Source organism: Stenella coeruleoalba, assembly GCF_951394435.1.
Source record: "Stenella coeruleoalba genome assembly, chromosome: 14".
Classification (NCBI taxonomy): domain Eukaryota; kingdom Metazoa; phylum Chordata; class Mammalia; order Artiodactyla; family Delphinidae; genus Stenella; species Stenella coeruleoalba.
Window position 1 is genome coordinate 82,061,527 of NC_137160.1, and position 25,096 is coordinate 82,086,622.

Genomic DNA, 25,096 nt, shown 5'->3' on the forward strand with positions numbered 1-25,096 from the left:
TCGACCCCCGGACTTTGAGACTGCAGGGGATCCCTGGCGACACCCTCGCTGCCGGGTTCCTCCCAACCAGTGCCAGTGGCCACTGGCAGCAGTGACCTCAGGGGCCAGCGGCATCGCTGGGAGCAGAGCCGAGGCCCCGGTCCCCGGCCGGACAAGAGGAATGTGACCCCAACCTGTCCGTGCAGTATTAGCCCGCCCCAGCCTCCCTATTTATGACATATTTAATATCGGCTCACCCCCTTCCCTAGAATCTGCCGCCTTCTTACCCCGCTGCTCTCCGCGAGACTGCGTCAGTCTTCCTGGGGGGTGGGGGAGGCTTAGCCTCAGGGTCCCCCTCTGTCCCCCATCCTGTCGTTTGAGCCCTTCAGGTTGGGCTTCGGACGTGCCTCGCTGGGGTTGGGTTTCCGCTGACCTGCTACTTACTGAGTCCCAGGCGGGTGGAAGGAAGCCCTTCCGTGTTCCGGGGAGCCGCCCTCCCCGGGGCACCGCTTCTGCCGTAAGCTCCCGGCCTCCGCGCGTCCGCCGCGCGGGTGTTCAGGTTCTCGGAGAACCGCTGTCCGTGTCTTTGTGCCTCGTACTCTTTGTGCTTCCTGAGTCTTCAGCCTGCTGGCCGCCAGGTGGCCCTGCCTCCCACAGGCCCAGGGCTTGGCCTGAGGCGGGAGGGTTTTCTGAGGGTCACCACCAGAGGGCGCCCCTGCATCGTCTGGCTGGTGTGAGGGCTATTTTTTTTTTTTTCTCTCTCAAAGTTTGGGTCCACTTTTGGGGGCTTCATGACTCCCACCCCTCAGCCCACCTTCCCAGATTCTCTCCGTGAGCACTCAGGGCGTGGGGTCAAGCCCCTCGGCAATGGTTGGGACGTAAGCCAGCGTGGAGGTCACCCACGCTCAGGCTTCCTCCCTTCACCTCAGAGCTTCTGGAACGTGGGGGGCGTCTGAGCAGGCTCACTTCGAGGCGGCGGCCACACTCTAGAGGCCAGGGCAGGTCTGCTGGTCACCTCACGTTAGGTTCTGTATCTGTGGGGAGGGTGAAGAAGCGAACAGTTTGGCTACATTTTCTGCGTCTTCTCATATGGGCCTCAGCCGTCCTTAACGACTTACTTAGAAATCCCTGTCGACCAGAGTACATAGATGGTGTCCCTAATCATGCTCTGGGTGTCAAAGGGGTTTAAACTTTTAAAGTATGAAATTTCCCCTCCCCTCCCCTCCCCCCAGTAAGATTCCACATAAAAATCCAGATTTCCACTTTCCCTAGAGAAATGGAAAGATCTAGAAACATTCCCACAGAGCAGCATCTGGCTGGGCTGAGCTGCCTTGTCTAGGGTGGGGTGCTTGCTTTCTAATTTGCCACAGGCCCCACCACTCCCTTTCATCCCTGCCCTACTTCACTCATTTGGGTCTCCCATCTGGCCCCTTAGGCACTTGGGTTTGCCCTAGACTAGGAGTTGGCGAACTTTTTCTGTGAAGAGCCAGATGGCAAACATTTTAGGCTTTGAGGGCCAGATGGTCTCTCACTCTAGTCTAGTCTGCAACTGGAGGGCAAAAGCAGCCAACGCGTAAACGAATGGGCTGTTTTTCACTAAAACTTTATTTACAAAAATAAAGATTTGGCCCACAGACTGTGGTTTGTGGACCTCTGTCCAAGACCATCATTTGTCCACGGAGCCTTGGACCGAATGCTCTCTTGATTCCCCAGGGCGCGGCAGGGCCTTGGGGAACCTAGGTGGGGTGGGGTAGACTTCAGAAGTCTCTTTCTCAGGCCTAGTGGGCGCTGAAGCACTGGGCAATGGAGGAGGCTGAGGCAGGAGATACCGGGGATGGCAGGACCACCTGAAGCCATTATCTCATCTTAAGTAACGCTGATCCCTGGGCTTACTCAGGAGCCACCAGCTCTCAATCTCTGGGGCATCAGAATCACCTGGGGCACTTGTTTCAAAACTCTTGGGCCCCTGACCCCAGACCTTCTAGGAGGTTCAGTGAATCTGCACTGGGGGTTAATCAAGTCTGTTCTCGCAGGAGGCCAGGATGGCCTTGGTTCCAGATCTCCACATCTTGGCAGAATTGGAGGCTGTGAGAGACGGGAGCTCGATGACTCTTTAAATGAGCCAGTGCCGTCCTTCTGCAGACAGTCTGTAGAGAGACCTGACTTGCCCAAGATCACTCGGAGCTGGTGTCACTTTTCATCTCGGGTTTCTGGCAAGTAGTGGCGAGCGGAGGGGTTGCAGGTGAGGAGACACTGAGCAAGCGTCACATGGATCAGCCAGATAATACTTTTTGCTTTTTGAGAGAGGTTCTTCTCTGCCTCATGTGCGTCCAGCTCTGGAAAGATGGCGGCCAAGCCGAGGGCTGAGACTTAAGTCCTCTGTTTGGCAGGGAGGAGGGAGGGGGCTGGTGCCGGCCCCCCACGTTTGGGGCTGGGGCCTGTGTTCTTGTGATAGGCCTCGGTCCCATGCTGGTGCCTGAGTTCCTGCAGGGAGGAAGCAAGAAGCTGGAGGATGCAGCCGTGCCTATCTCAGGAAACCAGGGAGGCGGGTGACTGGGGAGAGCAGGCTTGGGGGCCGTGTGGAACGCTGCCAAGTCCACATTTATCCTCATACCAGACGTCATTTCTCATCTCAAGCACAGGCTTTGAGGACCTATTGGGTGTGCAGAAGGGGACACACAGCTGGGGGTTGGTAGTGATGAGGGCACTCCTGAGTCCTGGGGACAAATGCTAGTTCCAGGGTACAGAGGGACTGAGTCCAGCACCCTCGCTCACCACCACCATGCAGGCTGGAGGGGAGCTCGTGGTCAGAGCCCCAGCTGGGAAAGGAGAGAGTTCCAGAATGTTCCAAGAGCCTGGCCACAGGCTCTAGACACCAGGCCCGGGAGACGCCCGACTCCGAGTGCCCTTCGAGAGCTGGGGAGGGTGCAGGATCCGGGGAGTAGTCTGGCGCTGGGGACCTGCGTCCTCTCAGTTCTATCGTGAGGGCCGTGGGCCCCGCCGGGAGGTGTCAAAGCAGCAGGCACAGGCGGTGTTGTTTCTGCCGCTGTGCTTTCTTCAGAGCACTGAGGGCAACTTTGGCGGCCTCTCGGAAGACGTCCTCCACGTTCTCCCGAAACTTGGCAGAACATTCCAGGTAGAGGGCAGCTTGGATCTGCTCGCAGGCGCTCTGGCCCTGGTGGGGGGAGGGGCCGCGATTAGACGAGGGGCCTGGAGCATGCGGTCTCCTGTGAGACCCCTCACAGATTTGGGGGCTTGCTGGGGGCGGAGGCCTCGGTGTGGGGACGCTTCACCCCAGGGCCAGCACTCCCCAGTGTGTGCGGATGGACCATGAAGGCCAGTGTGGTGTGGCCTGTGGGCTGTAGCTGCTGGGAGCTCTGTCCTGGCCTCCTGCCCACGCTTCCCCTGAACTCAGGCAGAGACGGGGGCTGACTTCAGCCGAGAACTGGGGTGGTGTGTTGTGTCTGCCAGGCCTGTGAGGAGAGTTGAAGGCCTCAAGACAAAAGGGCTTCCTACGTGCTTCTCTCCCCTGCTCTTCCCGAAAGCGCAGTTAGGGCAACTGAGCTGGCTATTAGAGTAAAAACAGTATTTCTAACACAAATTTATTAATGCCTGTTCCTTTTTATTAAACTTCATTAGTTTTCCTTCGTGTTCCTTTTATTCTGCCATGCCTTACCCAGAAGCCCGCAGGGTTTGGTCAGGCTCATGAAAGGAACCCTGCTTTCCAACGCAGGCCTGCCCTTCCAGGCCTCTGGGGAGATGGGACAGGGTGGTGGTTAAGGGCTCAGGCTCTGGGGCCAGAGTGACTGGGATGGGATCTTGGCTCCACTTCAGGTTAGCTGTGTGACCCTGGGCAAGCTACTTAATCTCTCTGAGTCTCCATCTCTCCTCTGTAATATGGGGGGCGCTAATAGTACCTGCCTCAAGGTTATAAGGATTACATGAGGTAAGTAATGTAAAGTGCTCAGGCAAGTGGCCTATCATTATTAATATCTAAAAATTATTATTCTTAACCCCGGCAATCCAGTGGTTAGGACTCGGTGATTTCACTGCCGTGGCCCTGGGTTCAATCCCTGGTCAGGGAACTAAGGTCCTGCAAGCTGCTCGGGGCGGCAAAAAAAAGAAGATCATTATTTTTAGAATCCTGCTGGCTTCAGCTCCCGAAAGGCTGCTAAGGCACACCAAATGCAGAGGCCAAAGACCTGGGAGGCTTTCTGGCCATGGCTGTGTCCTGGGCTCCTGGCGATGGGGTGCAGCGGAGCGGGGCGGGGGAGGGGCCCCTGGCCCACCTGCGTGTAGGTGATGGGCTCCAGCTGGGCCGCCCGGAGCTTGCGCAGCTGCTCCTTGTCTTTCCTCAGGTCTGTCTTGCAGCCAACGAGCAAGATAGGGATCCCACGGCAGAAGTGGGTGACCTCCGGGAACCACTGTGGAAGGAGAGGGCGGGCATCAGGGCTGGGGCCCCGTCCGTAGCCCCTCCTCCAGAGGCAGGCAGGCTGGGAGAGGGGCCTTACCTTGATGAGAACGTTGTCATAGCTGGTGGGGTTCATGACGTCATAGCAGATGAGCACGAGCTGGGTGTTCTGGTAGGACAGGGGCCGCAGCCGGTCATAATCTTCCTGCCCTGAAACCAGACAGCAGGTAGAGGTCAGGGAGGTACCACTTACTTCTCTACCTGAGTCCCCTGTCTGGGCTCCGATGCAGGAGGGGTTGGGGGTCTCCTGGGCAAGAGACTCTAGGCCTCGGTTTCCCGTCTGTAAACCAGAGGTGGCGGGCTTCCCTGGTGGCGCAGTGGTTGAGAGTCCGCCTGCCGATGCAGGGGACACGGGTTCGTGCCCCGGTCCGGGAGGATCCCACGAGCCGCGGAGCGGCTGGGCCCGTGAGCCATGGCCGCTGGGCCTGCGCGTCCGGAGCCTGTGCTCCGCAACGGGGGAGGCCGCAACAGTGAGAGGCCCGCGTACCGCAAAAAAAAAAAAAAAAAAAAAAAAACAGAGGTGGCAGCCCGCAGTCCTACACGAGATAAAAGCCATGCAGGGACTTCCCTGGTGACACACTGGATAAGACTCCACGCTCCCAGTGCAGGGGGCCCAGGTTCGATCCCTAGTCAGGGAACTAGATCCCACATGTATGCCGCAACTAAGAGTTCACGTGCCACAACAAAGGATCCCACGTTCTGCAACTGAGCCTGCCTGCTGCAACTAAGACCCATCACAACCAAATAAATAAATATTAAAAAAAAAATAGCCATGCAGTGATCAGAGATAGGCCTGATTGCAGGGTAAGTGCTGGAAAAACTGCTAGTAATCATGCCAGTGATGATCACCCCTCCCTCCCATCCTTATCCCTGGTGCTCAGGTTAATAGCGCAGACTCTGAAGCCAAATCTGAAGTGAAGCCTCCCCTCCCTGAAGTTTCAGACCAGTGGGGTTGGGTAGGCCCAGGACACTGCAGTCAACCGTGGAGTGCGCCCCCCGCCCCCCGGCCCCCCTCCCGCCGGCTGAGAGGTGCATGGCCTCTGGTTGAGCTCCTCCTGCCATTCCTGCCAACACTAGGAGGAGGGTGGGGGCATGCTAGAGGTGACAGACCGTGCGCCCATCCAGGTCCACTCGGCACAGTGGCTGTCAACCCCTCTGCATACCAGACTCACCAGGAAGAACTGACAACTTCTGACACTCGGTCCCTCCCAGCACCACCTGAATCAGAACCCAAGGCTGGGCTTGGGCGACGGTTGGTTTAAAAAAAAAAACTTTTTTAGTAATTTTTTATATTGACAATTTCAAACTTACAGAAAAATTACAACAGAGAGCACAGAACTCCCTTACTCAGATTCACCGAGGCCTTACGTTTTGCCCGCTTGCTTTATCTGTATATATACACTTTGAATCACGTGAGAAGGAACTGCAGACCTTCGGCTCCCCCACCCCCACCCCCACCCCCCCCCCCACCCCCACGGGAGAGTTCCTATGCGGTTTTTCTAAGAACAAGGACGTCCTCTCACCTACTCAGGACAAGTATGAAACTCAGAAACCAACACTGACATTGTACTCTTCTAATCCAATCCATAAGCTGTATTCAGATTTCACCAATAATGTCCTGTAGTATTTTTTTCCCTAGTTCAGAAGCAGGCCCGGGATCACACACTGTGCGTGGTTGTCATGCCCTATTTTTTGTTTAAAACTACCACAGTGAGAACTGAGAGTCTTTCAGGCCCTATGGCGACCCCTGGCCACCTCTGCAGAAAGACCCAGGCGGTGACTACCTTCCAGGGAACACAGAACTCAGAGCCCAGGAATTCCTGCCCCTTCCTCTAGCCTGTGGGTGCCAGGGAGGTGCCACCTGCCCTCTGATCCCTCCGTGCCAAAGGCCTCTCAGGACAAGCAGCCTCTCCCAAGAGCACAAACAGGACACATCCTGCTCCCAGACCCCTGCTGATGACAGGACACGGCCGCCATCTCCTTTCCCACTGGCCCTCCTCAGCCCAGGGATCCTTGATGGTGTGCAGTGACTGGGAACCCAGATCTAATGATGGCTGGGCCGGGAGGACTGTCTGTGCTGTCACTCAGCCAAAGTTCCCTCAACACTGGAGAAGGGGTGAGGGGTAGTCAGGGCCCCGCAGACTCAGGCCCTCCTGCCCTCATTACCAGAAAGCTGGAGAGATCCTTGTAAGATGGTGGGAAACCGGCCCAACGTGCTCTTCCAGCCCATCTCCCCTTCCCATACATGTCCCCTCTCCTGACCTTTGTCCACATCTTTCTGATAGGGTAGTCACTAGCCCCATGTGGCTATTTGAGTTAATTAACATTAAAAATTCAGGTTCTCCGTTGCATTGGCTACATTTCAAGTAATTAACTGCCCCACGGGGCTAGTGGCTACCGTAATGGGCAGTGCGGGTGTGGAACATCTCCATCATTGCAGAAAGTTCTGCTGGACGGCATGGCACTATCCTCATCCAAGCCACCGTCAGTCTTCTGTGCCACCTCCTCCCTGGCCTCCTGCTGCCCCTCAATCCATTATCCACCTGGCAGCTGGATGGATGGTAACACAAGTAAAATCACACCCCTCTCCCCTCAACTGAAACACCTTCAGTGGCTCCCTACTGCCCTTTGCAGAGAATCCAAGCCCCTCCCAGTGGTCCACATGACCCTGCTGCCCACCAGTCTCGACTTCATCCCCCTTCCTCCTGCCCCACTCACTCGCTGCAGTACAACCAAGGCAGCCTCCTTGCTGTTTCTCAAACCTATCAAGCTCTTGTGCCACACCTGGAATGCTTTTCCCTCATTTTTTCCCCCATTTCCTTCCTAGCATTTCATTTTTAAACATTCAGACTGACCATCCACAGTATTTCCTTTTTCAAGATACTTGCCTTCTCTCTACTACTTACTGGTAATGCCACCTTATACGTCACACTTTTTCTTTTGGCGACCGCGCGGCCTTGGGATCTTGGTTCCCCAACCAAGAATTGAACCTGGGCCCTTGGCAGAGAAAGCCCAGAATCCTAGCCATTAGGCCACTGGGGAACGCCCATCACACTTTTTAGAGTGCCTTTGCCTATAAATGATTAAGAAACCTTTACAGGAACTTCCCTGGTGGCACAGTGGTTAAGAATCCACCTGCCAATGCAGGGGACACGGGTTTGAGCCCTGGTCCAGGAAGATCCCACGTGCCGCGGAGCAGCTAAGCCCGTGCACCACAACTGCTGAGCCTTCGCTCTAGAGCCCGCAAGCCACAACTACTGAGCCCGCGAGCCACAACTACTGATGTCCACGTGCCTAGAGCCTGTGCTCTGCAACGAGAAGCCACCGCAGTGAGAAGCCTGCAAACCGCAATGAAGAGTAGCCTCCGCTCACCGCAACTAGAGGAAGCCTGCGCGCAGCAACGAAGACCCATGAAAAGAAAAAGAACAGCAAAGACCCAACGCAGCCAAAACAAAGGAAACCTTGACAACAACCACCTGCCTGATGTGCTAGTCAGGGATCTTATGAATACTCCCATTTACATATAAAGAAACATGAGATGTGAACTGACCCCTCTGAGGTCACCGAATCAGAGCCAGGCCTGACTCCACATTCATTCAAGTCCAAGGCCAGCGTTCCTTCTGCTGATACGCAGCAATGCTCTATTCTGCTCTGTAGTGTGCAAAAACAGGTTCTGGGCCTCTACGATGTAATGATGCGGCTCAGAATTCTGGCCTCACATACACTCTGATTCCCTTTTAGAAACACGGCAGGAGGAGACAAGCAGTTGTAAAATGGGGCTACGGTGTTCTGACATCTCCTCCCATCTTGCCCGGCTGATTCCTCAGAGAGGCCTTCCCTCACCACGCAAAGTCCATCCACAGCCTGTACTCACACATTTGTTTACCGCCTGTCTCCCGGGAGACTGTAAGCACCCTGAGGGCAGGGTCCATGTCTGTCTAAAAATCATTCCTGGCACAGGGTAGGTGTCCAGTCACTATTGGCTGGTGGGTGGTTGAGAAGTTGTTCATCTCTTGTCAGACTTAGCAGAGACGAGGGCTGAGACATGCCACTGGGCTTTGCAATTAGGGCCTGTGCTGACTGCAGCAAGCTTGATGAGGGCGGAGCCAGACTGCAGTGGGTTGAATGAGGAAGTCAGACCAAGCCTGCTCCTGGCTCAGGGCCTCTCCCTTGCTGTTCCCTCTTCTAGAAGGCTCTTCCCAGGTAATAGCATGGCTCACTCCCTCCTTTCCTTCAGGTCTCTGCAGAAATGTCACCTCTTCCAAGAGAACTTTCCAGACTGCTCTGAAACAAGAGCCTCCTTTGCAGTCTGTCCCATGACCAGCTATGGCTTTATTTTTCTTCCTAGCAAGTATCACTACCTGACATCACAGTTGTTTTTGTTTGTGGGGGGAGATGTCCCTCATGAGCACGTAAGACCCTGAGGACAGGCCATCTCTGTACTCCTCACTGTTAGATCACCTGGCGCACACAGGCTCTATAAACATTTGGGGAATGAACGAACGAACAAACGAGCCGGTGAATAAAGTGGAATAATCATCTCTATGGCTTTCAGGTTTGCAAGGGCATTTCACTTCCATCACCCGTTAATTTTTTTTTTTTTTTTTGGCCGCACCTCGCAGCGCGCGGGATCTTAGTTCCCCGACCAGGGATCGAACGCGTGCCCCCTGAAATGGAAGCGCGTATTCCTAACCACTGGACCGCCAGGGAAGTCCCACCCGTGTTAATTTAAGCAGTCGCCCCCCCACACACCCCCCCGGGAAGCTGGGCGGGCAAGTTCTTCCTGTTAGGAGCCCACGTGGCTGGGGGTGGGGCTGCAGGTTTCAAGGTCACTGACAGGCTCCCTGTGAGCTGAAGCACCAACGCGGTTCCCAGCTCCAAGGCCAGTTTCCTGCCCAGACGCTGTAGAAGCTCCAGTCCTCCCGGGAAGCCTTCCTAATTGGGAATTAATCTCTGGACCTCAGTTTCCTCATCTGTGAAATGCGTATGTGAGGAGCAGGTGAGCCTCGATAATAACAGTAAAAATGGTTAGTATCAACAATATTTATTGGCAGTGCTCTCACTCATCACATGCCAGGCCCAATTCAAAGCCCTTTACCTGCATAGACTCATCACTCCTCACTATGATTCCTCACTACTGGCTACTGTTTTTGTTTTGTTTTGTTTTGTTTTTGTCGAGTCATGCAGCTTGTGGGATTTTAGTTCCCCGATCAGGGATTGAACCCAGGCCCTTGCCCGTGAAAGCGCGGAGTCCTAACCACTGGACCGCCAGGGAATTCCCACTACTGCTATTGTTATCACCAATTTACAGATGCAGAAACTGAAGCACAGAGAGGTGAAGTGACTTGCCCAACGTCACACAGCCAAAGGGAAGCTTCATAAAGGACAGAAGACCATAGGTAGAACTATTGGGGTGCTTCTCTCTCAATCCACCCCAGAGGATAGGGAGCTGTCCTCACTCTACAAGCCCCAACCCTGACCCAGTGAGGAAAGGCTGCCAACAAGGGGATCTTGAGAGGGAGGGACTCTGGGAGAGGATGGGTAGCCAGCCCAGATCCCATCACCTCTTCCCAGTTCTCTTTTTTTTTTTTTTTTTTTTTTGCAGTACGCGGCCTCTCACCTTGTGGCCTCTCCCGTTGTGGAGCACAGGCTCTGGACGCGCAGGTTCAGCGGCCATGGCTCACAGGCCCAGCCGCTCCGCGGCATGTGGGATCTTCCCGGACCGGGGCACGAACCCGTGTGCCCTGCATCGGCAGGCGGACTCTCAACCACTGCGCCATCAGGGAAGCCCCCAGTTGTCTTCTTGACTTGACTGTGCCTGGCTCAGCTTTCCCCAGGAGTTCAGTGTGAGCCTCCACATAGGGACCACGCCTGCAGACTATGGACTTCTGGGTGCTGTCGACCTCATGGCTCCTTGGGAGGAGTGGAGTGTCCTGGACACCCCACCCCTATGAGTCAGGAGAGCCAAGCTCCACTCAGACTCATTTTCCATGATCTTGGCACCTTCCCTCTCTGGGCCTCAGTTTCCTTATCTGAAAAAGGGGGTGATAATCCTGCCCTTGATATTGGAAGTAAAGGACTTGTAGGCTGAGCAATGCTGGGCGAAGGTGTGGGCCTGCGGTTACTATTGAAATAGAAACTGAATGGGGACCTGGGTGGGGGATTCTAACCGCAGATCTTGGGACCCACGAGCTCTAGGAGGCCTCCCATCCACTAGGTGATACAATTACCCTCCCCATTTACTCACAGTGATGCCCAGGCTTAAAGGGGGCAAAGTCATCTGCCCAGAGGCGAACAGGGGTCCCACTCTGGCCTCTGCAGATGGGCTTGAGAGGTTAAAAAAGCCCCCCGAGGGCTTCCCTGGTGGCGCAGTGGTTGAGAGTCCACCTGCCGATGCAGGAGACACGGGTTTGTGCCCCGGTCCGGGAAGATCCCACATGCCGCAGAGCGGCTAGACCCATAAGCCATGGCCGCTGAGCCAGCACGTCCGGAGCCTGTGCTCCACAACGAGAGAGGCCACGACAGTGAGAGGCCCACATAACGCAAAAAAAAAAAAAAAAAAAAAAAAGCCCCTCGGGTTATGTGCAAAAGGACACATTTGCTTCTGGAGAGGAAAGGTCTTCTGATCCACAGCTCCCCCGGAAGCTGCCCATCTTCCTGAAGCTGGCGGTGCCGCAGGGCCTGAGGAAGTGAGGCTCACGCGAGCGTTATTTCCTTTGTGGGAAGCTCTGCCATGACAGTCATCTTCCCGGGGGCATGGTCTCTAAGACCTGGTGCCGGGTAGAGGAGAGGGTGTCATTGGGCCACAGTGGTCCCCAAATCTGCCAGAGGACATCTACAGGCACGTGGTTCCCATCTCTGGCCGGGGTGTTGGTCAGGGGAGGGAGGGGTGCAGGCAGCGTGAGAAGGGGAAGCTGCCAGAAGAGGAACCCACTTTTACTAGTGCTACTGGGGCCCGCCCACCTGTGTCTCCTAACCGCGGTCTGGAGCTCAGACCACGCATGCGCCATAGACCCACAGCGTCAGCTCCCCCGCCTCCAGGGCTCCTGGCTCCTAGGCACCCCTCTTGTCCGTGATTCCTGTCTCAGCGACTTCTTTGCGCCCCACTTTTCCTACTGTTCCCATCTCTGGCTGGGAAGGGGACCACAGCTCCTCGACCTCCCGGGGCAACTCCAGCCAGTCCTGTGATGCCCCACCCCAAAGCCCAGATAGCTCTGTCTCCGGTTGGTGTCTTAACATCCCACCTCGCCCCCACCTCCCCTCTCTCTGCCCAGGAAACTTCAGACTTCACCGCAGCTTCCTGCCTCTGAGGGTGTCTGGGCAGGCAGATGAGCTGCTAGGGCAATGGGTGCTCACAGCGCCCGCCCCCTTCACCTTTGCGCACTGCACTGAGAGCTCCATCACCCCTCCATCCACCCTCCCGCCGCAGTGGTGTCTGTAACTGCTTCCGCAGGACGGAGACAAGTAGCCAGACTCTCCTCCCACACGGACCCCTGTGGCTGAGGTCCTGGGTGTGGAGAAATTCAGCCTCTCGGGGGGGGGGGGGCACCCCATCCCACAGCTCTGAGCACCACTGGTTGGCTGGAAAGATGCTCGCTCCCCTGCCCCCCACCTCCCACCATAGGGTCTAGCCCATCAGGTTCTAGAACCTTCTACCATAACCTTTACTAGACTTGGGGCTTCCCTGGTGGCACAGTGGTTAACAATCTGCCTGCCAGTACAGGGGACACGGGTTCGAGCCCTGGTCCGGGAAGATCCCACATGCCGCGGAGCAACTAAGCCCGTGCACCATAACTACTGAGCCTGCACTCTAGAGCCCGTGAGCCACAACTACTGAGCCCGCAAGCCACAAGTACTGAAGCCTGCATGCCTAGAGCCCGTGCTCCACAACAGGAGAAGCCACCGCAGTGAGAAGCCCACGCACCGCAACGAAGAGTAGCCCCTGCTCGCGCAACTAGAGAAAGCCCACACGCAGCAACAAAGACCCAACGGGGCCATAAATAAATAAATAAACAGATAGATAAATAAATAAATAAAACCACCATTACTCATCTCTACCTGGGCCACTCCCTTCACCCTGTCTCTATCTTTTTCTAGTTGATCACCTGGCCATTCTTTCTGCCACTTTCTTCGGATATCTGTCCACCCCAGAGAGAGAGACGAATCTCATCACCTTTATCACAAAGGACCTTCTCCAGGGGTGTCTCTGCACCCAGGTTTCTTTTTCATTCATTCATTCCACAAGCCTCGCTCTAGGACAAGCACCACGCTGGGCACTGGCGTGTGGAAGAGGAGTGACCCAGGCTTTCCTTCATGCTCCTCCTGACAGTGGGGCTTCTCAAGTCACAGCGGGACACCCTTGAGGGAACAGCCACGTTTCTTCCCCCCAGAATATCCCTCCTGGGCCGTCCTGCTGACTGTGAGGCCAGTCTACTCCCCCAGGGATGCCACTGAGAGGTTCAAACCCCAGCTCTGCTTTTCTGCCGCCTGGAACAGTCCTGCTGGGAAAGCAGAGGGTGGGGGCCGGCACAGAGCTCTGCAGGCAGCGGGTTCAAAAGAATAGGCTTGGGCTGGGGCCTGGGCCTGAATGGCAGGAGGTTAAAAAATCACAATGACAGTGAGCCCTTTGCAAAAGCCAGGCCCTGCACTAAGTGCTGCATGTCACATGAATTTGATGTAATCCTCACAACTATTTTAGCCTTGATTACAGAGAAGGAAACTGAGGCCTAGGTGCCCCCACTGACACGCAGCCAGGGGGGCCAGCATCAAAGCCCAGGTCTGACTCCAAAGCATGTGGCAGGAAGCTGTGGACAGGTAATCATCGCCCTGAGTGGTCACTGCTCCTGGTGATTTGGGAAGGAGCTCTCCCCATCCCTCCCACAGTAGCTCTTAGTGAAAATCATTCCTTATACCAAGTAGAAGCTTTCCAGAACCTCTACAGGACAATCTACGCTGATAAGTTCTTTGAGCATCTTTCTCTGGGTGAGGCCAGAAAGACCAGAAGTGATCCTTACTCTGGGTCCGATGAGGGAGGCTGCGGTGAAGCCCTGAGGGCAGAGGAAGGAAGAGGGTGAAATCTTCCCTCTGACTCTCCCTGCCCCACCAGCACTCCACCCACAAAGTGGGGTTAATGAACCTGCCCCCACCTGGGTCCCGGACAGGAAACATGTGAAACTGAAAGTGTCCCAAACACACCACAATTTTTACTGCTCTTGTGGCCACGCCCTTGGGAATTCCTCAGACGCCTTTGGCTTTCCCAGTTCAAGGGGCTGGAGGCATGGCCCTGTTCTGGGGGCAGCCCTGCAGGGCCCTCATCCAACAAGAGAGGGCCCTTAGAGGCCACTATAGGGGGGACACACCCATATGGCAAAGTCAGGAATGAAGGAGGGGTTTGGGGCTGGGAGAGGCCCTTTCCTGAACCTCTCCAGAGTGGAATGAGAGATGTTACTGGCAGCCTTATGGAGCGGTGGGCAGGAGGGGGTGGTCCTGGATTTTGGCCCTATCCAAGACAAGCTGGAAGACTTGACCTCATACATACAAGGCTTGGCCGACAGGGGAAGGGACACCTGATGACATAGTCCCCTGCAAATTACTGAACACTGAGTCACAGAGGCTGGGTGAGGCCCCAGCTGGGATCCTGAGCTTTGCTCCCCAAAGTTGATTCAGCCCAGAGGGGCGTCAGGGCAGGATGGAAGCTCCCCAAGGGTACCAGTACCAGCAGTGTTACCCAAATCCTCCCGTTGGCTGTGCTCCTCCACCCATCCCCCAACAATAGGAACGCTGATGACTGTGACGCAATTAGCATAAATACACTTGCCTTAGGAGCTGCAGGTGGCAGAGAGAACCTTATTTTGAACGTACATTCCCTAGAGCTCTGTTCCTTCTTCAGTGCCAGGAAGAAACAGAACTGTAGCCACAGAATCCTAGAACCACAGGCTCAAAATTATAGACCATAGAATTCAGAGTCATGCACCATAGTCCATGGAATTCCAGACACATGGGACTCAGAATGTGTAGCTCTAGGGCCCTAGAGCCTCAGGGCTGTTGGCCACAGAATCCTGGAGTCACAGGCTCTGATCTATAGCCCAAAGTATTCTAGAACATAGGACCCAGAAATGCAGCCCACTGAACCCTAGCACCAGGGGACTCAAATCTGCAGCCCACGGAATCCTAAGAGACCACAGCATGTAACACGAAATCCTGGAACCATAATAAGCAGCAGCAAAGCCCACGGTTTCTAGAGCCATAGGAGAGGAAGGAACCCGTGAGCCCTCAGAACATCAGCGCTAAGAGGGTGGCTCAGGAACTCACCTCTTCCAAATACCCTCCTTTTACAGATGGGGCGCCTCTGTCGGCCTCCAGCACCACCCAGTCAGGCGGTGGTCAACCGGTTCCCAGCCAGCGCCCCTCCGCGGCCTCCAGGAGTGACGGGATGTCAGGGCCCCGGGAGAGGCAGAAGGGCGGGCGGGGATGCCCGGCGGGGAATGCCCCTCAGGGGAAACGCTCCTGGCGGACCCTAGGACCCTCGCCGCGCAGACGCACTCACCGGCGGTGTCGTATAAGTTCAGGGTCACCTCCTTGCTGCCCACGGTCACGCTGGCCGTGTACTTCTCGAACACGGATGGGGCGTAGTGCTGTCGGAGAACGGGCAGTGTTGGTTCTTAAGAGGTGCGGCGGGGACCCAGGGTCCGACTGGATCCCCACCCCCACCTTCACCCCATCCGGCTCAGCCCCCCTCACTCTGCTGGGCTCTGGAATTCCCGAGGGGGCGCCCCGGGGTGACGGCCGCCTCTCCGTGCGCAGGACGCCAGGGACCTGGGGTCCGGGTTCGGGGCGCAGGCTGAGGTCTGTCCCTCACCCCCAGTGGTCCCAAGCCCGTCTCCCTCGCCCCCAGCCTGCTTCCAGCCCCCCGGCGGGCCTCACCTCGGGGAAGGACCCCTGGCTGTACACCATGAGCAGCGAACTCTTGCCGCAGCCGCCGTCGCCCACAACCACGATTTTCAGCTGCTTCTTGCCCGGGCCCGGGGCGGCAGTCGGGGCTGGGGCCCCAGGGTTGTCCATAGCCGGGAGCAGGCAGCACTGGCGGCGGCGCCCTGAGGAGAGCGCTAAGGTTGAGCGATCCGGGGCGGGCGGGGCGCGGGCTGGCCCCTAGGGCGGGGCTAAGAGAAGCCCCGCCCTCGAAGGCGGCACCTCCTCCGCCAGGCAGCCAGCCGGGGTCGACCTCCCAGACTATTTCCTTCCTGCTAGGCTCTCGGCCCAGAGTCTTCACCTCTCATTCCCAGGGAAACTGAGGCAACTGAGAAACGGAGTGCTCAGCGGCAAGCGCAGCTCCCATCTCTCCTGCGAGTCACGGCGCCCCCCACACCCCAACCAGCAAGATCTGATAGTTTCCGCCCCTTCCCGCCTGGCACCCTTGATTGGCAGTCTCTGTCTTCAGGCAGGGACCCTCTGATTGGCCGACTCGGCCTCCTCCATCGGGCAGGGTCTCTTTGATTGGCGGACTGCCCCCCAGCCCTCGGGTTCGAGGAGCCTTGGTCTCAAGCTCTGGGAAAAGCCCCCCAGCTTCTCCCCGCCCCAACTATGTGGCCTCGAGGAAGTCCACTCTGACCTGTTTTCCCCCAGAAGGTAGCGTCGGTGGTTCCAAGAAAGATCCTGGCATAGGGGTCCTGTCTGCCCACGTGGTCTGGCCCTATGGGAGTGAGCCCGTGTGTGGGTTGGGGAATAGCGGTTCCGCTTACCTATCACCCCACCTCCCAAAGGTGGAGATCTGGCGCCCTCTGCCGAGCGATGGCCTCGGCGCGGCAACTTTGGTAACAGGTGAGTGGCCCCAGAACCCTTTCGAGGGTTGGCCCCAAACCAAGCGGGCGGGAACCTCTTTCTAGCAAGGCCCAGAGGCGTGGGAACCAAGCAAGACGCCGTCGAGAAGGGGAAGGGGAAGGTCAAGGTAAATCTAGTTGAGATCAGCTGGGCCCCCTTCCGTCCACTTTGGAGACTGATAACCCTGCTCCCACCAAGAAATTTGTGTTCTCCAGCCAGCAGCCACATATCCTTCATCCCAAGCTTTCTCCTCAACCCCCGGACCCAAACTGCTATTTACTGAGCATTCACTCTGGCCAGGTACTATCAGGGCGTCTGGGCAAAACCACCCCTGCCTCCCACCCCTTCCCTCCCTTGGACTGTCTTTTGCACAAACCAGGCCAGTGGTCAGGACTGGCAGAGGGACCCCCAAGATCAGGCATGTACCAGGCAGGCACTGGGACATGGCTAGGTGAGAGAGCAGAATCTTTCCCAGCTGGGGTAGGACATCTGACAGTTTCCTCAGAGAAGGGCTGGCAGGATTCAGGATCTTCTTGCCCTCATCCCACCCAGAAGATTCCCCACTTTCAGGTACTCAGCAAGGATCAGGTAAATTTTACTTCGGAAAGGAAATCGTCAACCTGGCACCATAAATGCCAGGTCAACGTTTTCAGAGACTGCAAGGCATAATCTGACCACCAGATGGCAGCAGAGACTGCCCCAGGAAGCCCCCAAAGAGCCCAGAGCTGGGAAGAGAAGACCCAGCTCCAGGTTCTTAAGCGGAAAGCCCTACTCTGTCACCGGGCCAGAGGGCATCTGCTGGGTCAAGCACCCCTAGACAAATATACAGCAATTCATTCATTCCTTCTTTGCAGCACACGTTTATTGAGAGGCAATTGTGTTCCTGCCTTTGAGGAACTCAGTCCTGGGGGAAGCAGTCTAAAGGAGTCTGCGAGACGAGAACAATTCAGACACCGGAGCCCCCGTGGGGTTCAGAGGAAGTTGAGAGCTGGGCAACACATGAACTAAGCTTGGCAGTGCTTGCAGGAAGGGCCAGTGGAAGTAGGATGGGTACCCAGCCTGAGTAAATGCATGGTGGCTGGAAACCCCATCAGGTTTGGCAGTGGCTGGGGCATGAGGAGGGAGGCCAGACATGGTTGTCAACGTGGTGAGGGTTAGATCACAGGGGCCTGGCTATCAGGCTCAAGATGGGTGTCAGACAGAGGCTCTGAACAGAGGAGCCCAGCCAAAGCTCTTTCCGGTGACCAGGGGGGAGCTGTGATTGGCTGGTGAGGACAGAGCTGGGGCCATCTCTACACAGTGGCAGCCTGGGGCTGGCAGAAGAGGAGGGGGAGGAAGCCATCACTCAGGGAGAGGGAGGACGGAAGAGGGCTTTGAGGGAGGGGAGGACCACTTACCTTTGAGCCAGGCACAGGCCTGACCTCACATCAGATACCCTGAAGCTCAGGGAGTGACTGGGAGAGTAAGACTACCTCATCTGGGAAGGGCCTTGAGAGAACTCACTTAGAGTTTGCCCATTCTGAGCAAACTGTGGGAACTGCTCCAGCCCGTAGGGAGAGGGCACTTAACTTTTCCTCAAAATCCTCAGACCTCGGTTTCCACCTTTTCTGTCTAACTAATGGATTTCAACTTATAACAGAAAAAATGACTTACACGAAAGCAGGTCTTCCCAGGCCGGCCCAGGTCCAGGCAGGACAGCTGACACTGGCCCCAGCCTGCCCACCCACCCCTGCCTGGCTGCGAGGCTGGCACAGAGCCCCAGCCCCACCCTGCCTGGAGCGTGTTTGATTTGGACCTGGCTCCAGTGGTGGTGTAGGGGCTGGATCTGTAGCTAAAAATACCCGGCAGCCAGGCTAGCTGCTCGGAGCTTCCTTGGAGGTGCTGTGCCAGGGCAGGCCAGCTGAGGCACTGGGAACACCCACAGGCCCGGGGAGCCCTACTCCCTTACCTGCAAAATGTTCCGAGGACCCATGCCATTCTTCTATTCACCAGGAATTCCTGGAGAGATTTAGGAGGGTAAGAAAAAATTCTTTAAACTGGTTCTTGCCACAAAGCTGTTGAGACACAGAAGCCTAGGGGAGCTGGCAGGTGGCATCTGCGGGGGTGAACTGATTTGTGCTCACATCTAGGCCTGGGATCTAGTGAGGCCAACTGACCACAAGAGAGAAGTAGGGCCAGATCCACTTCTGTCTTGTCAGGGCAAGGTCTGGCCAGCACAGGTCAGGACGGGGACGTTAACGACAATGCTAATGGCTTCCACTTCCCTGGTGCCTCAGCATACTCTGGGAGGTCACTACACACCTGAGGGGTCATCCACCCCACGTGAGACAGAAGTAACTGACCATCCTCTGGGGCCCCAGGGATGGGAGGTGGCCCAGCGCAGCCTGGGGGATCAAGGCTGTCTATCCCTGTCCCAGGACTCTCTCCAGGCTCAACATGTGGTGGTGGGCTCAGGGGAGTCACCACCAGAGTACAAAGAGCTACCTCCACAAAGCCAGACTGAGAGACAGGTCAAAGGTTATCTGCCAACCTCCTCCTCCTGATTCACAGGAGAGACCACGACTCCTGGAGGGGTAGGAACTCATCGAGGTCACTGGCCAGATGGAGACAGCACTGGACCCAGGCGGCCTCTGAGATGGCAGGGTGCCCATCTCCACAGTCCAGGCAGAGGTTCAGTTTCCACCCAGGGGGTCCAAAAGGTCGTACTCCACGCCTCGGCTCTCGCCCAACGGGCCGGAAGGGGCGGGCCCCTGGCGTCCAGTAGGAAGGCAGGTCCGGCCACCTCCGGCCGCCCTTCCGCTGGCGTGGCCCTCTCCAGGCAGGCTCCACCGGCTGGGCGCCAGGAGCAGCCCCGCCCCGAGCTTGCTGGGCGACCGGTGGGTGGAGCCACGCTCTCGGCAGAGGAACCAGTCTGAGGACTGATAGGCTGCCCCGCCCCTCCCTTCACCTAGGAGGTACTGGCGTGCCAGACAAAGAAATTAGAAAGAGGGGGTGAAAAAAGGAAGCGGGGAGGGGTACGATCCTTCCAGGTCATCGGGACCCCTCTCCCTTCCAAGAATCACACCCGGACCACAATGGAGCGCCTCATTGTTCCCTAATTGGTCCGAGGGCGGGAGTGGAGGAACTGGCTGTAACCCTCCAAGCTGCTGCTGGGAGGGAGAGGTTTAAATCAATTATTTAACTATCCAACGCCCACGGGAGATAAAGACCCCAGCCCCGTGGAGCCCCAAGGGCTCTATCAGAAGGGATGCAGGACACCCTCAGGGGGCAGAAAGGTCACCTGAGAATCCAGGGAGTTGAATGAACTCATCAATGACAGAGCCGAATTTAAACCGCCGGATTGGGGCAGACTGTGGAAGGAGGGAAAGGCTCGTATGATACTAATAATGTGAGCCTCGCCAACTTTTACAAAGTGCTCACCCTGGGTAGGGGGAAGGGAGTCTGGTGCCAGGTGTGGTCGGCTGCACCCCTTGCCCCCCAGCAAAAGACAGCATGGACCAAATCCAGCTTATCTGGAGACCCTCATGGCGCCAAGGCATGACAGCCAGAAGGACCTAAGAGTACCACGCTGGTTACTTTCAACCAAATAGCTTTCCCAGCTCCCAGGCGGTGACGCCAGCAGACAGCTAGCACTGGCAGGAGCCCAGAATAACCCAGCAGCTGGGGCTAGGGGGTGCCATGCACACAGGTGCTGGGCTGGAAGACACCTGGAATCTCATCCTGACTGCCGGTGGTGACCTCCTGACCTTGGGTGAGTCACGTTACTCTCCGGGTGGGGGGAACCCCCCAAACCATGACCCATCATGGAACAACAGCCTGTGGACTTGAGGAAAAGCCACCATCCCAACTCACACACTGGAGTAAAAATGGAGCTGGCTCCCAGCCTGCAGAATGTCAGCCTTCCCCTTTGCCCTGAGGCTGTGCCACGTGCTACGAGGTGGGCTGGTGGGGGAGGAGCTCTCGGACAGCCCAGCCCCACCCCCCGCAGCCACCTCCGAAGGGGGGCCAACTGGTGTGAAGCCTGTGAGGCCGGCCCCCTTAATCGCACTTAATCCGCCCTCCACCCTTTACTGCAGGCTTCATTATCATCACTTTACACAGGAGACTCGCCCAAGGTCAACCAGCACAGGGGAGAGTCAAACCCACAGCTGCCTGCCTTAGAGCCTCCCTCGATTAAGCACCAACACGCCCCCAACAAAACCTCTGGGTCAAGCCCTACGGCTCCCCCAGTCCTCACTCCAGCCCCCAAACTGAAGGACGGGATAAAAGTGAGCAGAGCCTATTAGACCCGGAAGTCAAGCCTCGGCCCGAACGGGGGAGGCGGCGCAATCAGCAGCACCTGGACCCAAATGGCTCATCAAAGTAATCACAAACTAAAGATCACGTGGGAGAGGGGTCAGAGATCAAGGGCCGCACTGTCTCCAGCTGCGGAGCTTCCTGGAGATAAAGAGAATGGGAAACTGCATGCTGTCAGCTTGCGTAAGGAGAATAAGGAGAGAGCTGCCATCTCTACGAAGCGACACCTCCGCACCAAGAAATAGTTCGGGGTTCCAAGAGCACATGCTTGGATCCTCACAACACCCCAGGTGTTACCTGGCCCAAAGGTTCTCAAAATGTCTCCACAAGGCAGCATCAGCATCACCTGGGAACTTGTTAGAAATGCAAGCTCTCAGGCCCCACCTACTGAATGAGAAACTCAAGGACCGGGCCTCGGAGTCGATTCTAATGAGCCACCCGTGTGATTCGGCTGCACACTCAACTTTGACAATCACTGACCCATCTGTGCAGATGGTGAAACTGGGGCTGAGGATCTGTGCTGCTTACGCAAGGTCACAGCAGGTGAAATGGCTAGCCAGGTTTCAAATCCGGGTTTCTCCCGTTCTACAAACAGGGCTTTTTCTTTTCTTTTTTTTTTGGTGGGGGGGGGGCCTGGGTGAGGTGGAATCGTGGGAATTCCCTGGAAGGGGAAGAGTCAAGAAACCTCTTTCTTAAAGAAAGCTGGCCCAGATCTCAGGTCTTTCTGTTCTTCACCTCCCTAGCAGCCAGACATCAGAGGGGAAGAGGCCAGCTCACACAGTCACCCCACACGCCCCCAGCGGAGGCCGGAAGGGAGGGCCAGGGCCGGGCCCGGTTTCCTGGCAGCTGCCTGTGTCTTTCAGAAGAGGCATCCAGGGCACTCCACCCACCAAACACACAACTGGGAAATATTGGGTTGGCCAAAAAGTTCGTTCGGGCTTTTGTACGATGTTACGGAAAGACCCGAACTAACTTTTGGGCCAACCTAATACATGCAAGTGCAGCCTCTCCTATGCTCCTAAATATGGCAAAGAATTGCACGCCCCAAACTCCTGACAACGGAAGCTGACAGGCGGGGATGGATGGACCAAGCAGGCCCAGCAGGCAGCCGATTTCAGTCCCACACATCTGTGGGGGGGAAGGGCTGCAGAACCAGACTAGCAGGTTTGGGGTGCCCGCCCTCCCTGGGCTCCAGGCCAAAGCCCCCCAAATATCTCTCGCAGGCTGGGAAAGGGCTCACACCTACCTTGGTGGGAGGACTGTCAAACTAGGCCTGCTTCTGTCCAAAGGAGGACGGTCCACTCTGGGGGTACCGGGCCCCTTCTCCGGTCATGATCCTGGGGGGAAAAATCGGAGGGTGTTTTAGGGCGTCGATGGCCACAAACCGGATACGGTCTCCATGAGGGAAGGGGAGCCTTACAAATGCCTCTCCCCCCTTCCCAGCTGCCAAGGCAGCCCTCACTCCAGAATGAATAGGAGGGGGGTGTGGATGAATCACCAAGGTTCAGCCGGGGCGCCGAGCAGCAGGCGGCGGCTCATCTGCATTTCCAAAGGCCCGCCCCGTCCGCATCCCCTCCCCCAGGAAGGGCCGGAGATGCGAGGGTTTACCCCAGAGCCCTCCGCCTCTGGGGATCCCGGGGAAGGCCCGCTCGGCTTTCCCAGGCCCCAAACCCCACCCCACCTTCCAGAGCGCCGGCTGGCCGGCTGTGCCTGGACGGCCACCTAGGGACGTCGGCGGCCAGCGTGAGGGCCTCACGCCCCAAGTGGGGACAAAAGGGGCCCACCTGCCCCTCGGGCTCGGCTATCAAAGGGCGGTTGGAAGCCGGACGTGGGCGCCGAAGCTCGGGGTGGGCAGCAGGGACGGCCTGGGATCAGGGCCGGGCCGCGGGGAATAAGTCCACGGCCTCTGGAGGAGCCGGTCGGGGTCAGGGGGTGGCCTCGAGGCCCCGACTGCCCCGGTGGCCCTTTGCTACTGGCTCCCGCGCGGGAGGGAAGAGAAAAGACCCCGCGACCGCGCCGGCCTCCTCGTGCCCCCGGGGGCCCCCAGGTCGGGAGCGGGGTCCGAGGACGTTGCGGAACCCGCGCTCTTCGTCGAGGTTTCCCCGGGCCAGGGGCGTCCCCGCAGGCGGAGGCCTGGAACGCGGGCGGCGCCGCGGCGGCCTCCCCTCCCCCCACCCGCGGCCCCGCCGCCTCCTTCCCTCCTCCCGCCTGGCGCGCGGCGGCCGCCACCGCCCGAGCCGCGGGCGGCGCGCGAAATGGCGCCCGTCTGACCGCCTCGCCCGGCAGAGGCGAGCGCGAAAGCCGCGGCGCGCGACGCCCCCAGGCCTGCGGCCCCCAAAACGGCCTCCGTGACCACCCCTCGACCCGGGGCGCTGTGTCCTGCGGGCTCTCGGGGCCCGGCCCGGCCGAGGGGCCGCCGCCTGCTCCGGGCTCCCAACGACAACCGGGAAAGGAGGGAGGAAGGAAGAAAGCGGCCGCCATTAGCCACCCGCAGTCCCGCCCTGGCTCCTGCCCCGGCCTCGGCCTCGGCCCCGGCCCAGCCGGCGGCTCTGCTCTGAACCTGAAAATAAAACTCGTGTTTGGGAGGGAGGAGCGAGCGCGGCCGGGAGCACAGGCAGCGCTCGGGCTGCAGGCGGGAGAGATGCTGCGTCATGGTGCCAACATGGACGCCGGCCTTTTGTCCTTTTTCGCTCAGGAAGCGCAGGCGCACCCCGGAGCCCCGAAAAGCCGGCTTCGGAGGGCGAGACCCCCACAATCAAAAGGGAAAGAGACCCCAGGCCCGGAAGGAGAGGCTTCCTCGGCTTTTGTGCCCCCATTCCCCAAAGCACTTCAATTTCTTCTCCCCCCAAGGCTCAGACCTAGAAAAGCGAGGACGAGCGCAGGCGGCTCCGTGGATGCCCCACGTCGCTGGGGAGACCTTCCTCTCGCCTCCGGGGCAGAAGGGGCAAAAGGGTCTGAAGAGCCCTCCTCGTTCCCACCCCCCCACCCCTCCCGATCCGGCTGCCAAACATGAAGCTCCTGAAACCTTCTCCCCTCAGCTCCCAAACATTTGCAGCCCTTGGCCTGCTCGAAAAAACATTTCCTCGAAGGGGTAAAAGGCAGTTTTGTTGTTGTTGTTGTTGTTGTTTTTACTTACCCGCTCAGCCCGGTGCCATGGAGTCTGGAAGATCAAGCTGGGCGGAGGTTTTGGAGGTGTTATTGTAAAAAATATCTTTTAGGGGGATTGTTTAGTTGGGAATATTTGGAGTAGTGGTGGTGTCTTTTTTGTTGTTGTTACCTTTTTAAAGTTACACTCTCATGGCATTTTCAGCTCCTTCCACTTCTGCAAATTTTCCAGGGTTGGGTTGGCAAAAGGCGGCTTCGCTGAGGACTGTTTACTGCTCTGGATATAGCAATGGTGTGACCGTCATTAAGAGACAAAAGGCGAAAATACACAGTCAAATCAAACAAAAGGCAAAAGACGCACCGGCCATCCCAACCACCATAGAAAATACCCCCGAGTTAACGATGGTGTTTGGCTCGAACCAGCTAGGACTTGTTTTCCAGTTTTAATCTAGTTTCCTGTGACGGCTTTAGTCTCTTTACACAAAGAGGTCTTCCTTTCCCTCACCCACCCCCCCTACCAAGACGAGAAAAACAGAGATGTTTTTCTTCAAATAGATAGATTTTCAAAGAAAGTGTACATGTTACTGGGAAGAAAGCTGACTAGCACTTATTGCTATAAACATTTTCAAAAGCTTAAAGCTAAAACCCTAGCTGTATAAAAGCAAAATCGTCTAAAAGCATTTTAACTGTTTTATGTTAGACAAGAGCGACAAAGACATACATGCAGATGAAGGTTCAGAAAATTAAGGACATCTCAGCAACATTAACAATGAAAACTGCACTGCGTAAGGACAGAATGGACTGGGTACTTACAATGTAAAAGGTTTTTAAAAAACTTAAAAGAGTAACGACTGCTTACAATTTTTTGTTGCTGCCATTTCGCTAGTCCTAAAACTATACATTTAAAACATTACCTTGTTAAAAAGAGAGCAGAAGGAGTTAATAAGATGGCCAGGTTTAAGTGTTTAATAGAGGAAACTATATATATATAAAAATTTATTGTTCAGTCAAGAGAATACAGATTAAGACAGCTCCAAGCTCCCCCCACCCACCCAAGAAAAAAAAAAGAGGAAAAAAATTAAATATGTCGTTTACTTAGGTTTTTTGGAATTCAAAATTGTTAACTGCTGACATTAATGGTGTGCTATGACCTAGTTATACAAGACAAAGATGGATTCCAAGTCATAAGGAAAAATCCAGATCTTTTTAAAAAGTCTTCTTCATTCTTCCAATTGTGAGTCCTTTAGCCTGTTGACAAATGTTAAACACAACACTGAGGCGTCCTGAACTGGATGGTGGAGTCAAAGGAAAAACATTCCCCATTTGCAACAAAGGAAAAACCCACTTGGCCATTTAATTCCATTGCAGAAAAATGGCTCCCCTCATCTGTTGGCCTCTCCTTGGTGTCTGATGAAGGATGTTTTGAGA

The 25,096-nt window shown here is 56.5% G+C and overlaps 1 protein-coding gene across 5 annotated transcripts; it reads right to left on the bottom strand.

Moving 5' to 3' along the window:
• Positions 1 to 6: 6 nt before the first annotated feature.
• RHOF (ras homolog family member F, filopodia associated) lies at positions 7 to 25,071 on the bottom strand. Of its 5 annotated transcripts, none has more exons than XM_079943601.1 (10): positions 25,014 to 25,071; positions 23,841 to 23,945; positions 21,810 to 21,900; positions 18,216 to 18,265; positions 16,059 to 16,139; positions 15,374 to 15,543; positions 14,997 to 15,084; positions 4,491 to 4,600; positions 4,269 to 4,403; positions 7 to 3,154 (listed from the first exon to the last, which is right to left on the bottom strand). In XM_079943601.1, the coding sequence occupies exons 6-10, from the start codon at positions 15,509 to 15,511 to the stop codon at positions 2,990 to 2,992; spliced, it is 636 nt and encodes a 211-aa protein (XP_079799727.1). In that variant the 5' UTR covers positions 15,512 to 15,543; positions 16,059 to 16,139; positions 18,216 to 18,265; positions 21,810 to 21,900; positions 23,841 to 23,945; positions 25,014 to 25,071; the 3' UTR covers positions 7 to 2,989. The 5 variants fall into 5 exon arrangements, with proteins under 5 accessions (XP_079799727.1, XP_079799729.1, XP_079799728.1 ...); XM_079943603.1 differs by having other exon boundaries at positions 24,764 to 25,063; XM_079943602.1 differs by lacking the exon at positions 16,059 to 16,139.
• Positions 25,072 to 25,096: the final 25 nt, after the last annotated feature.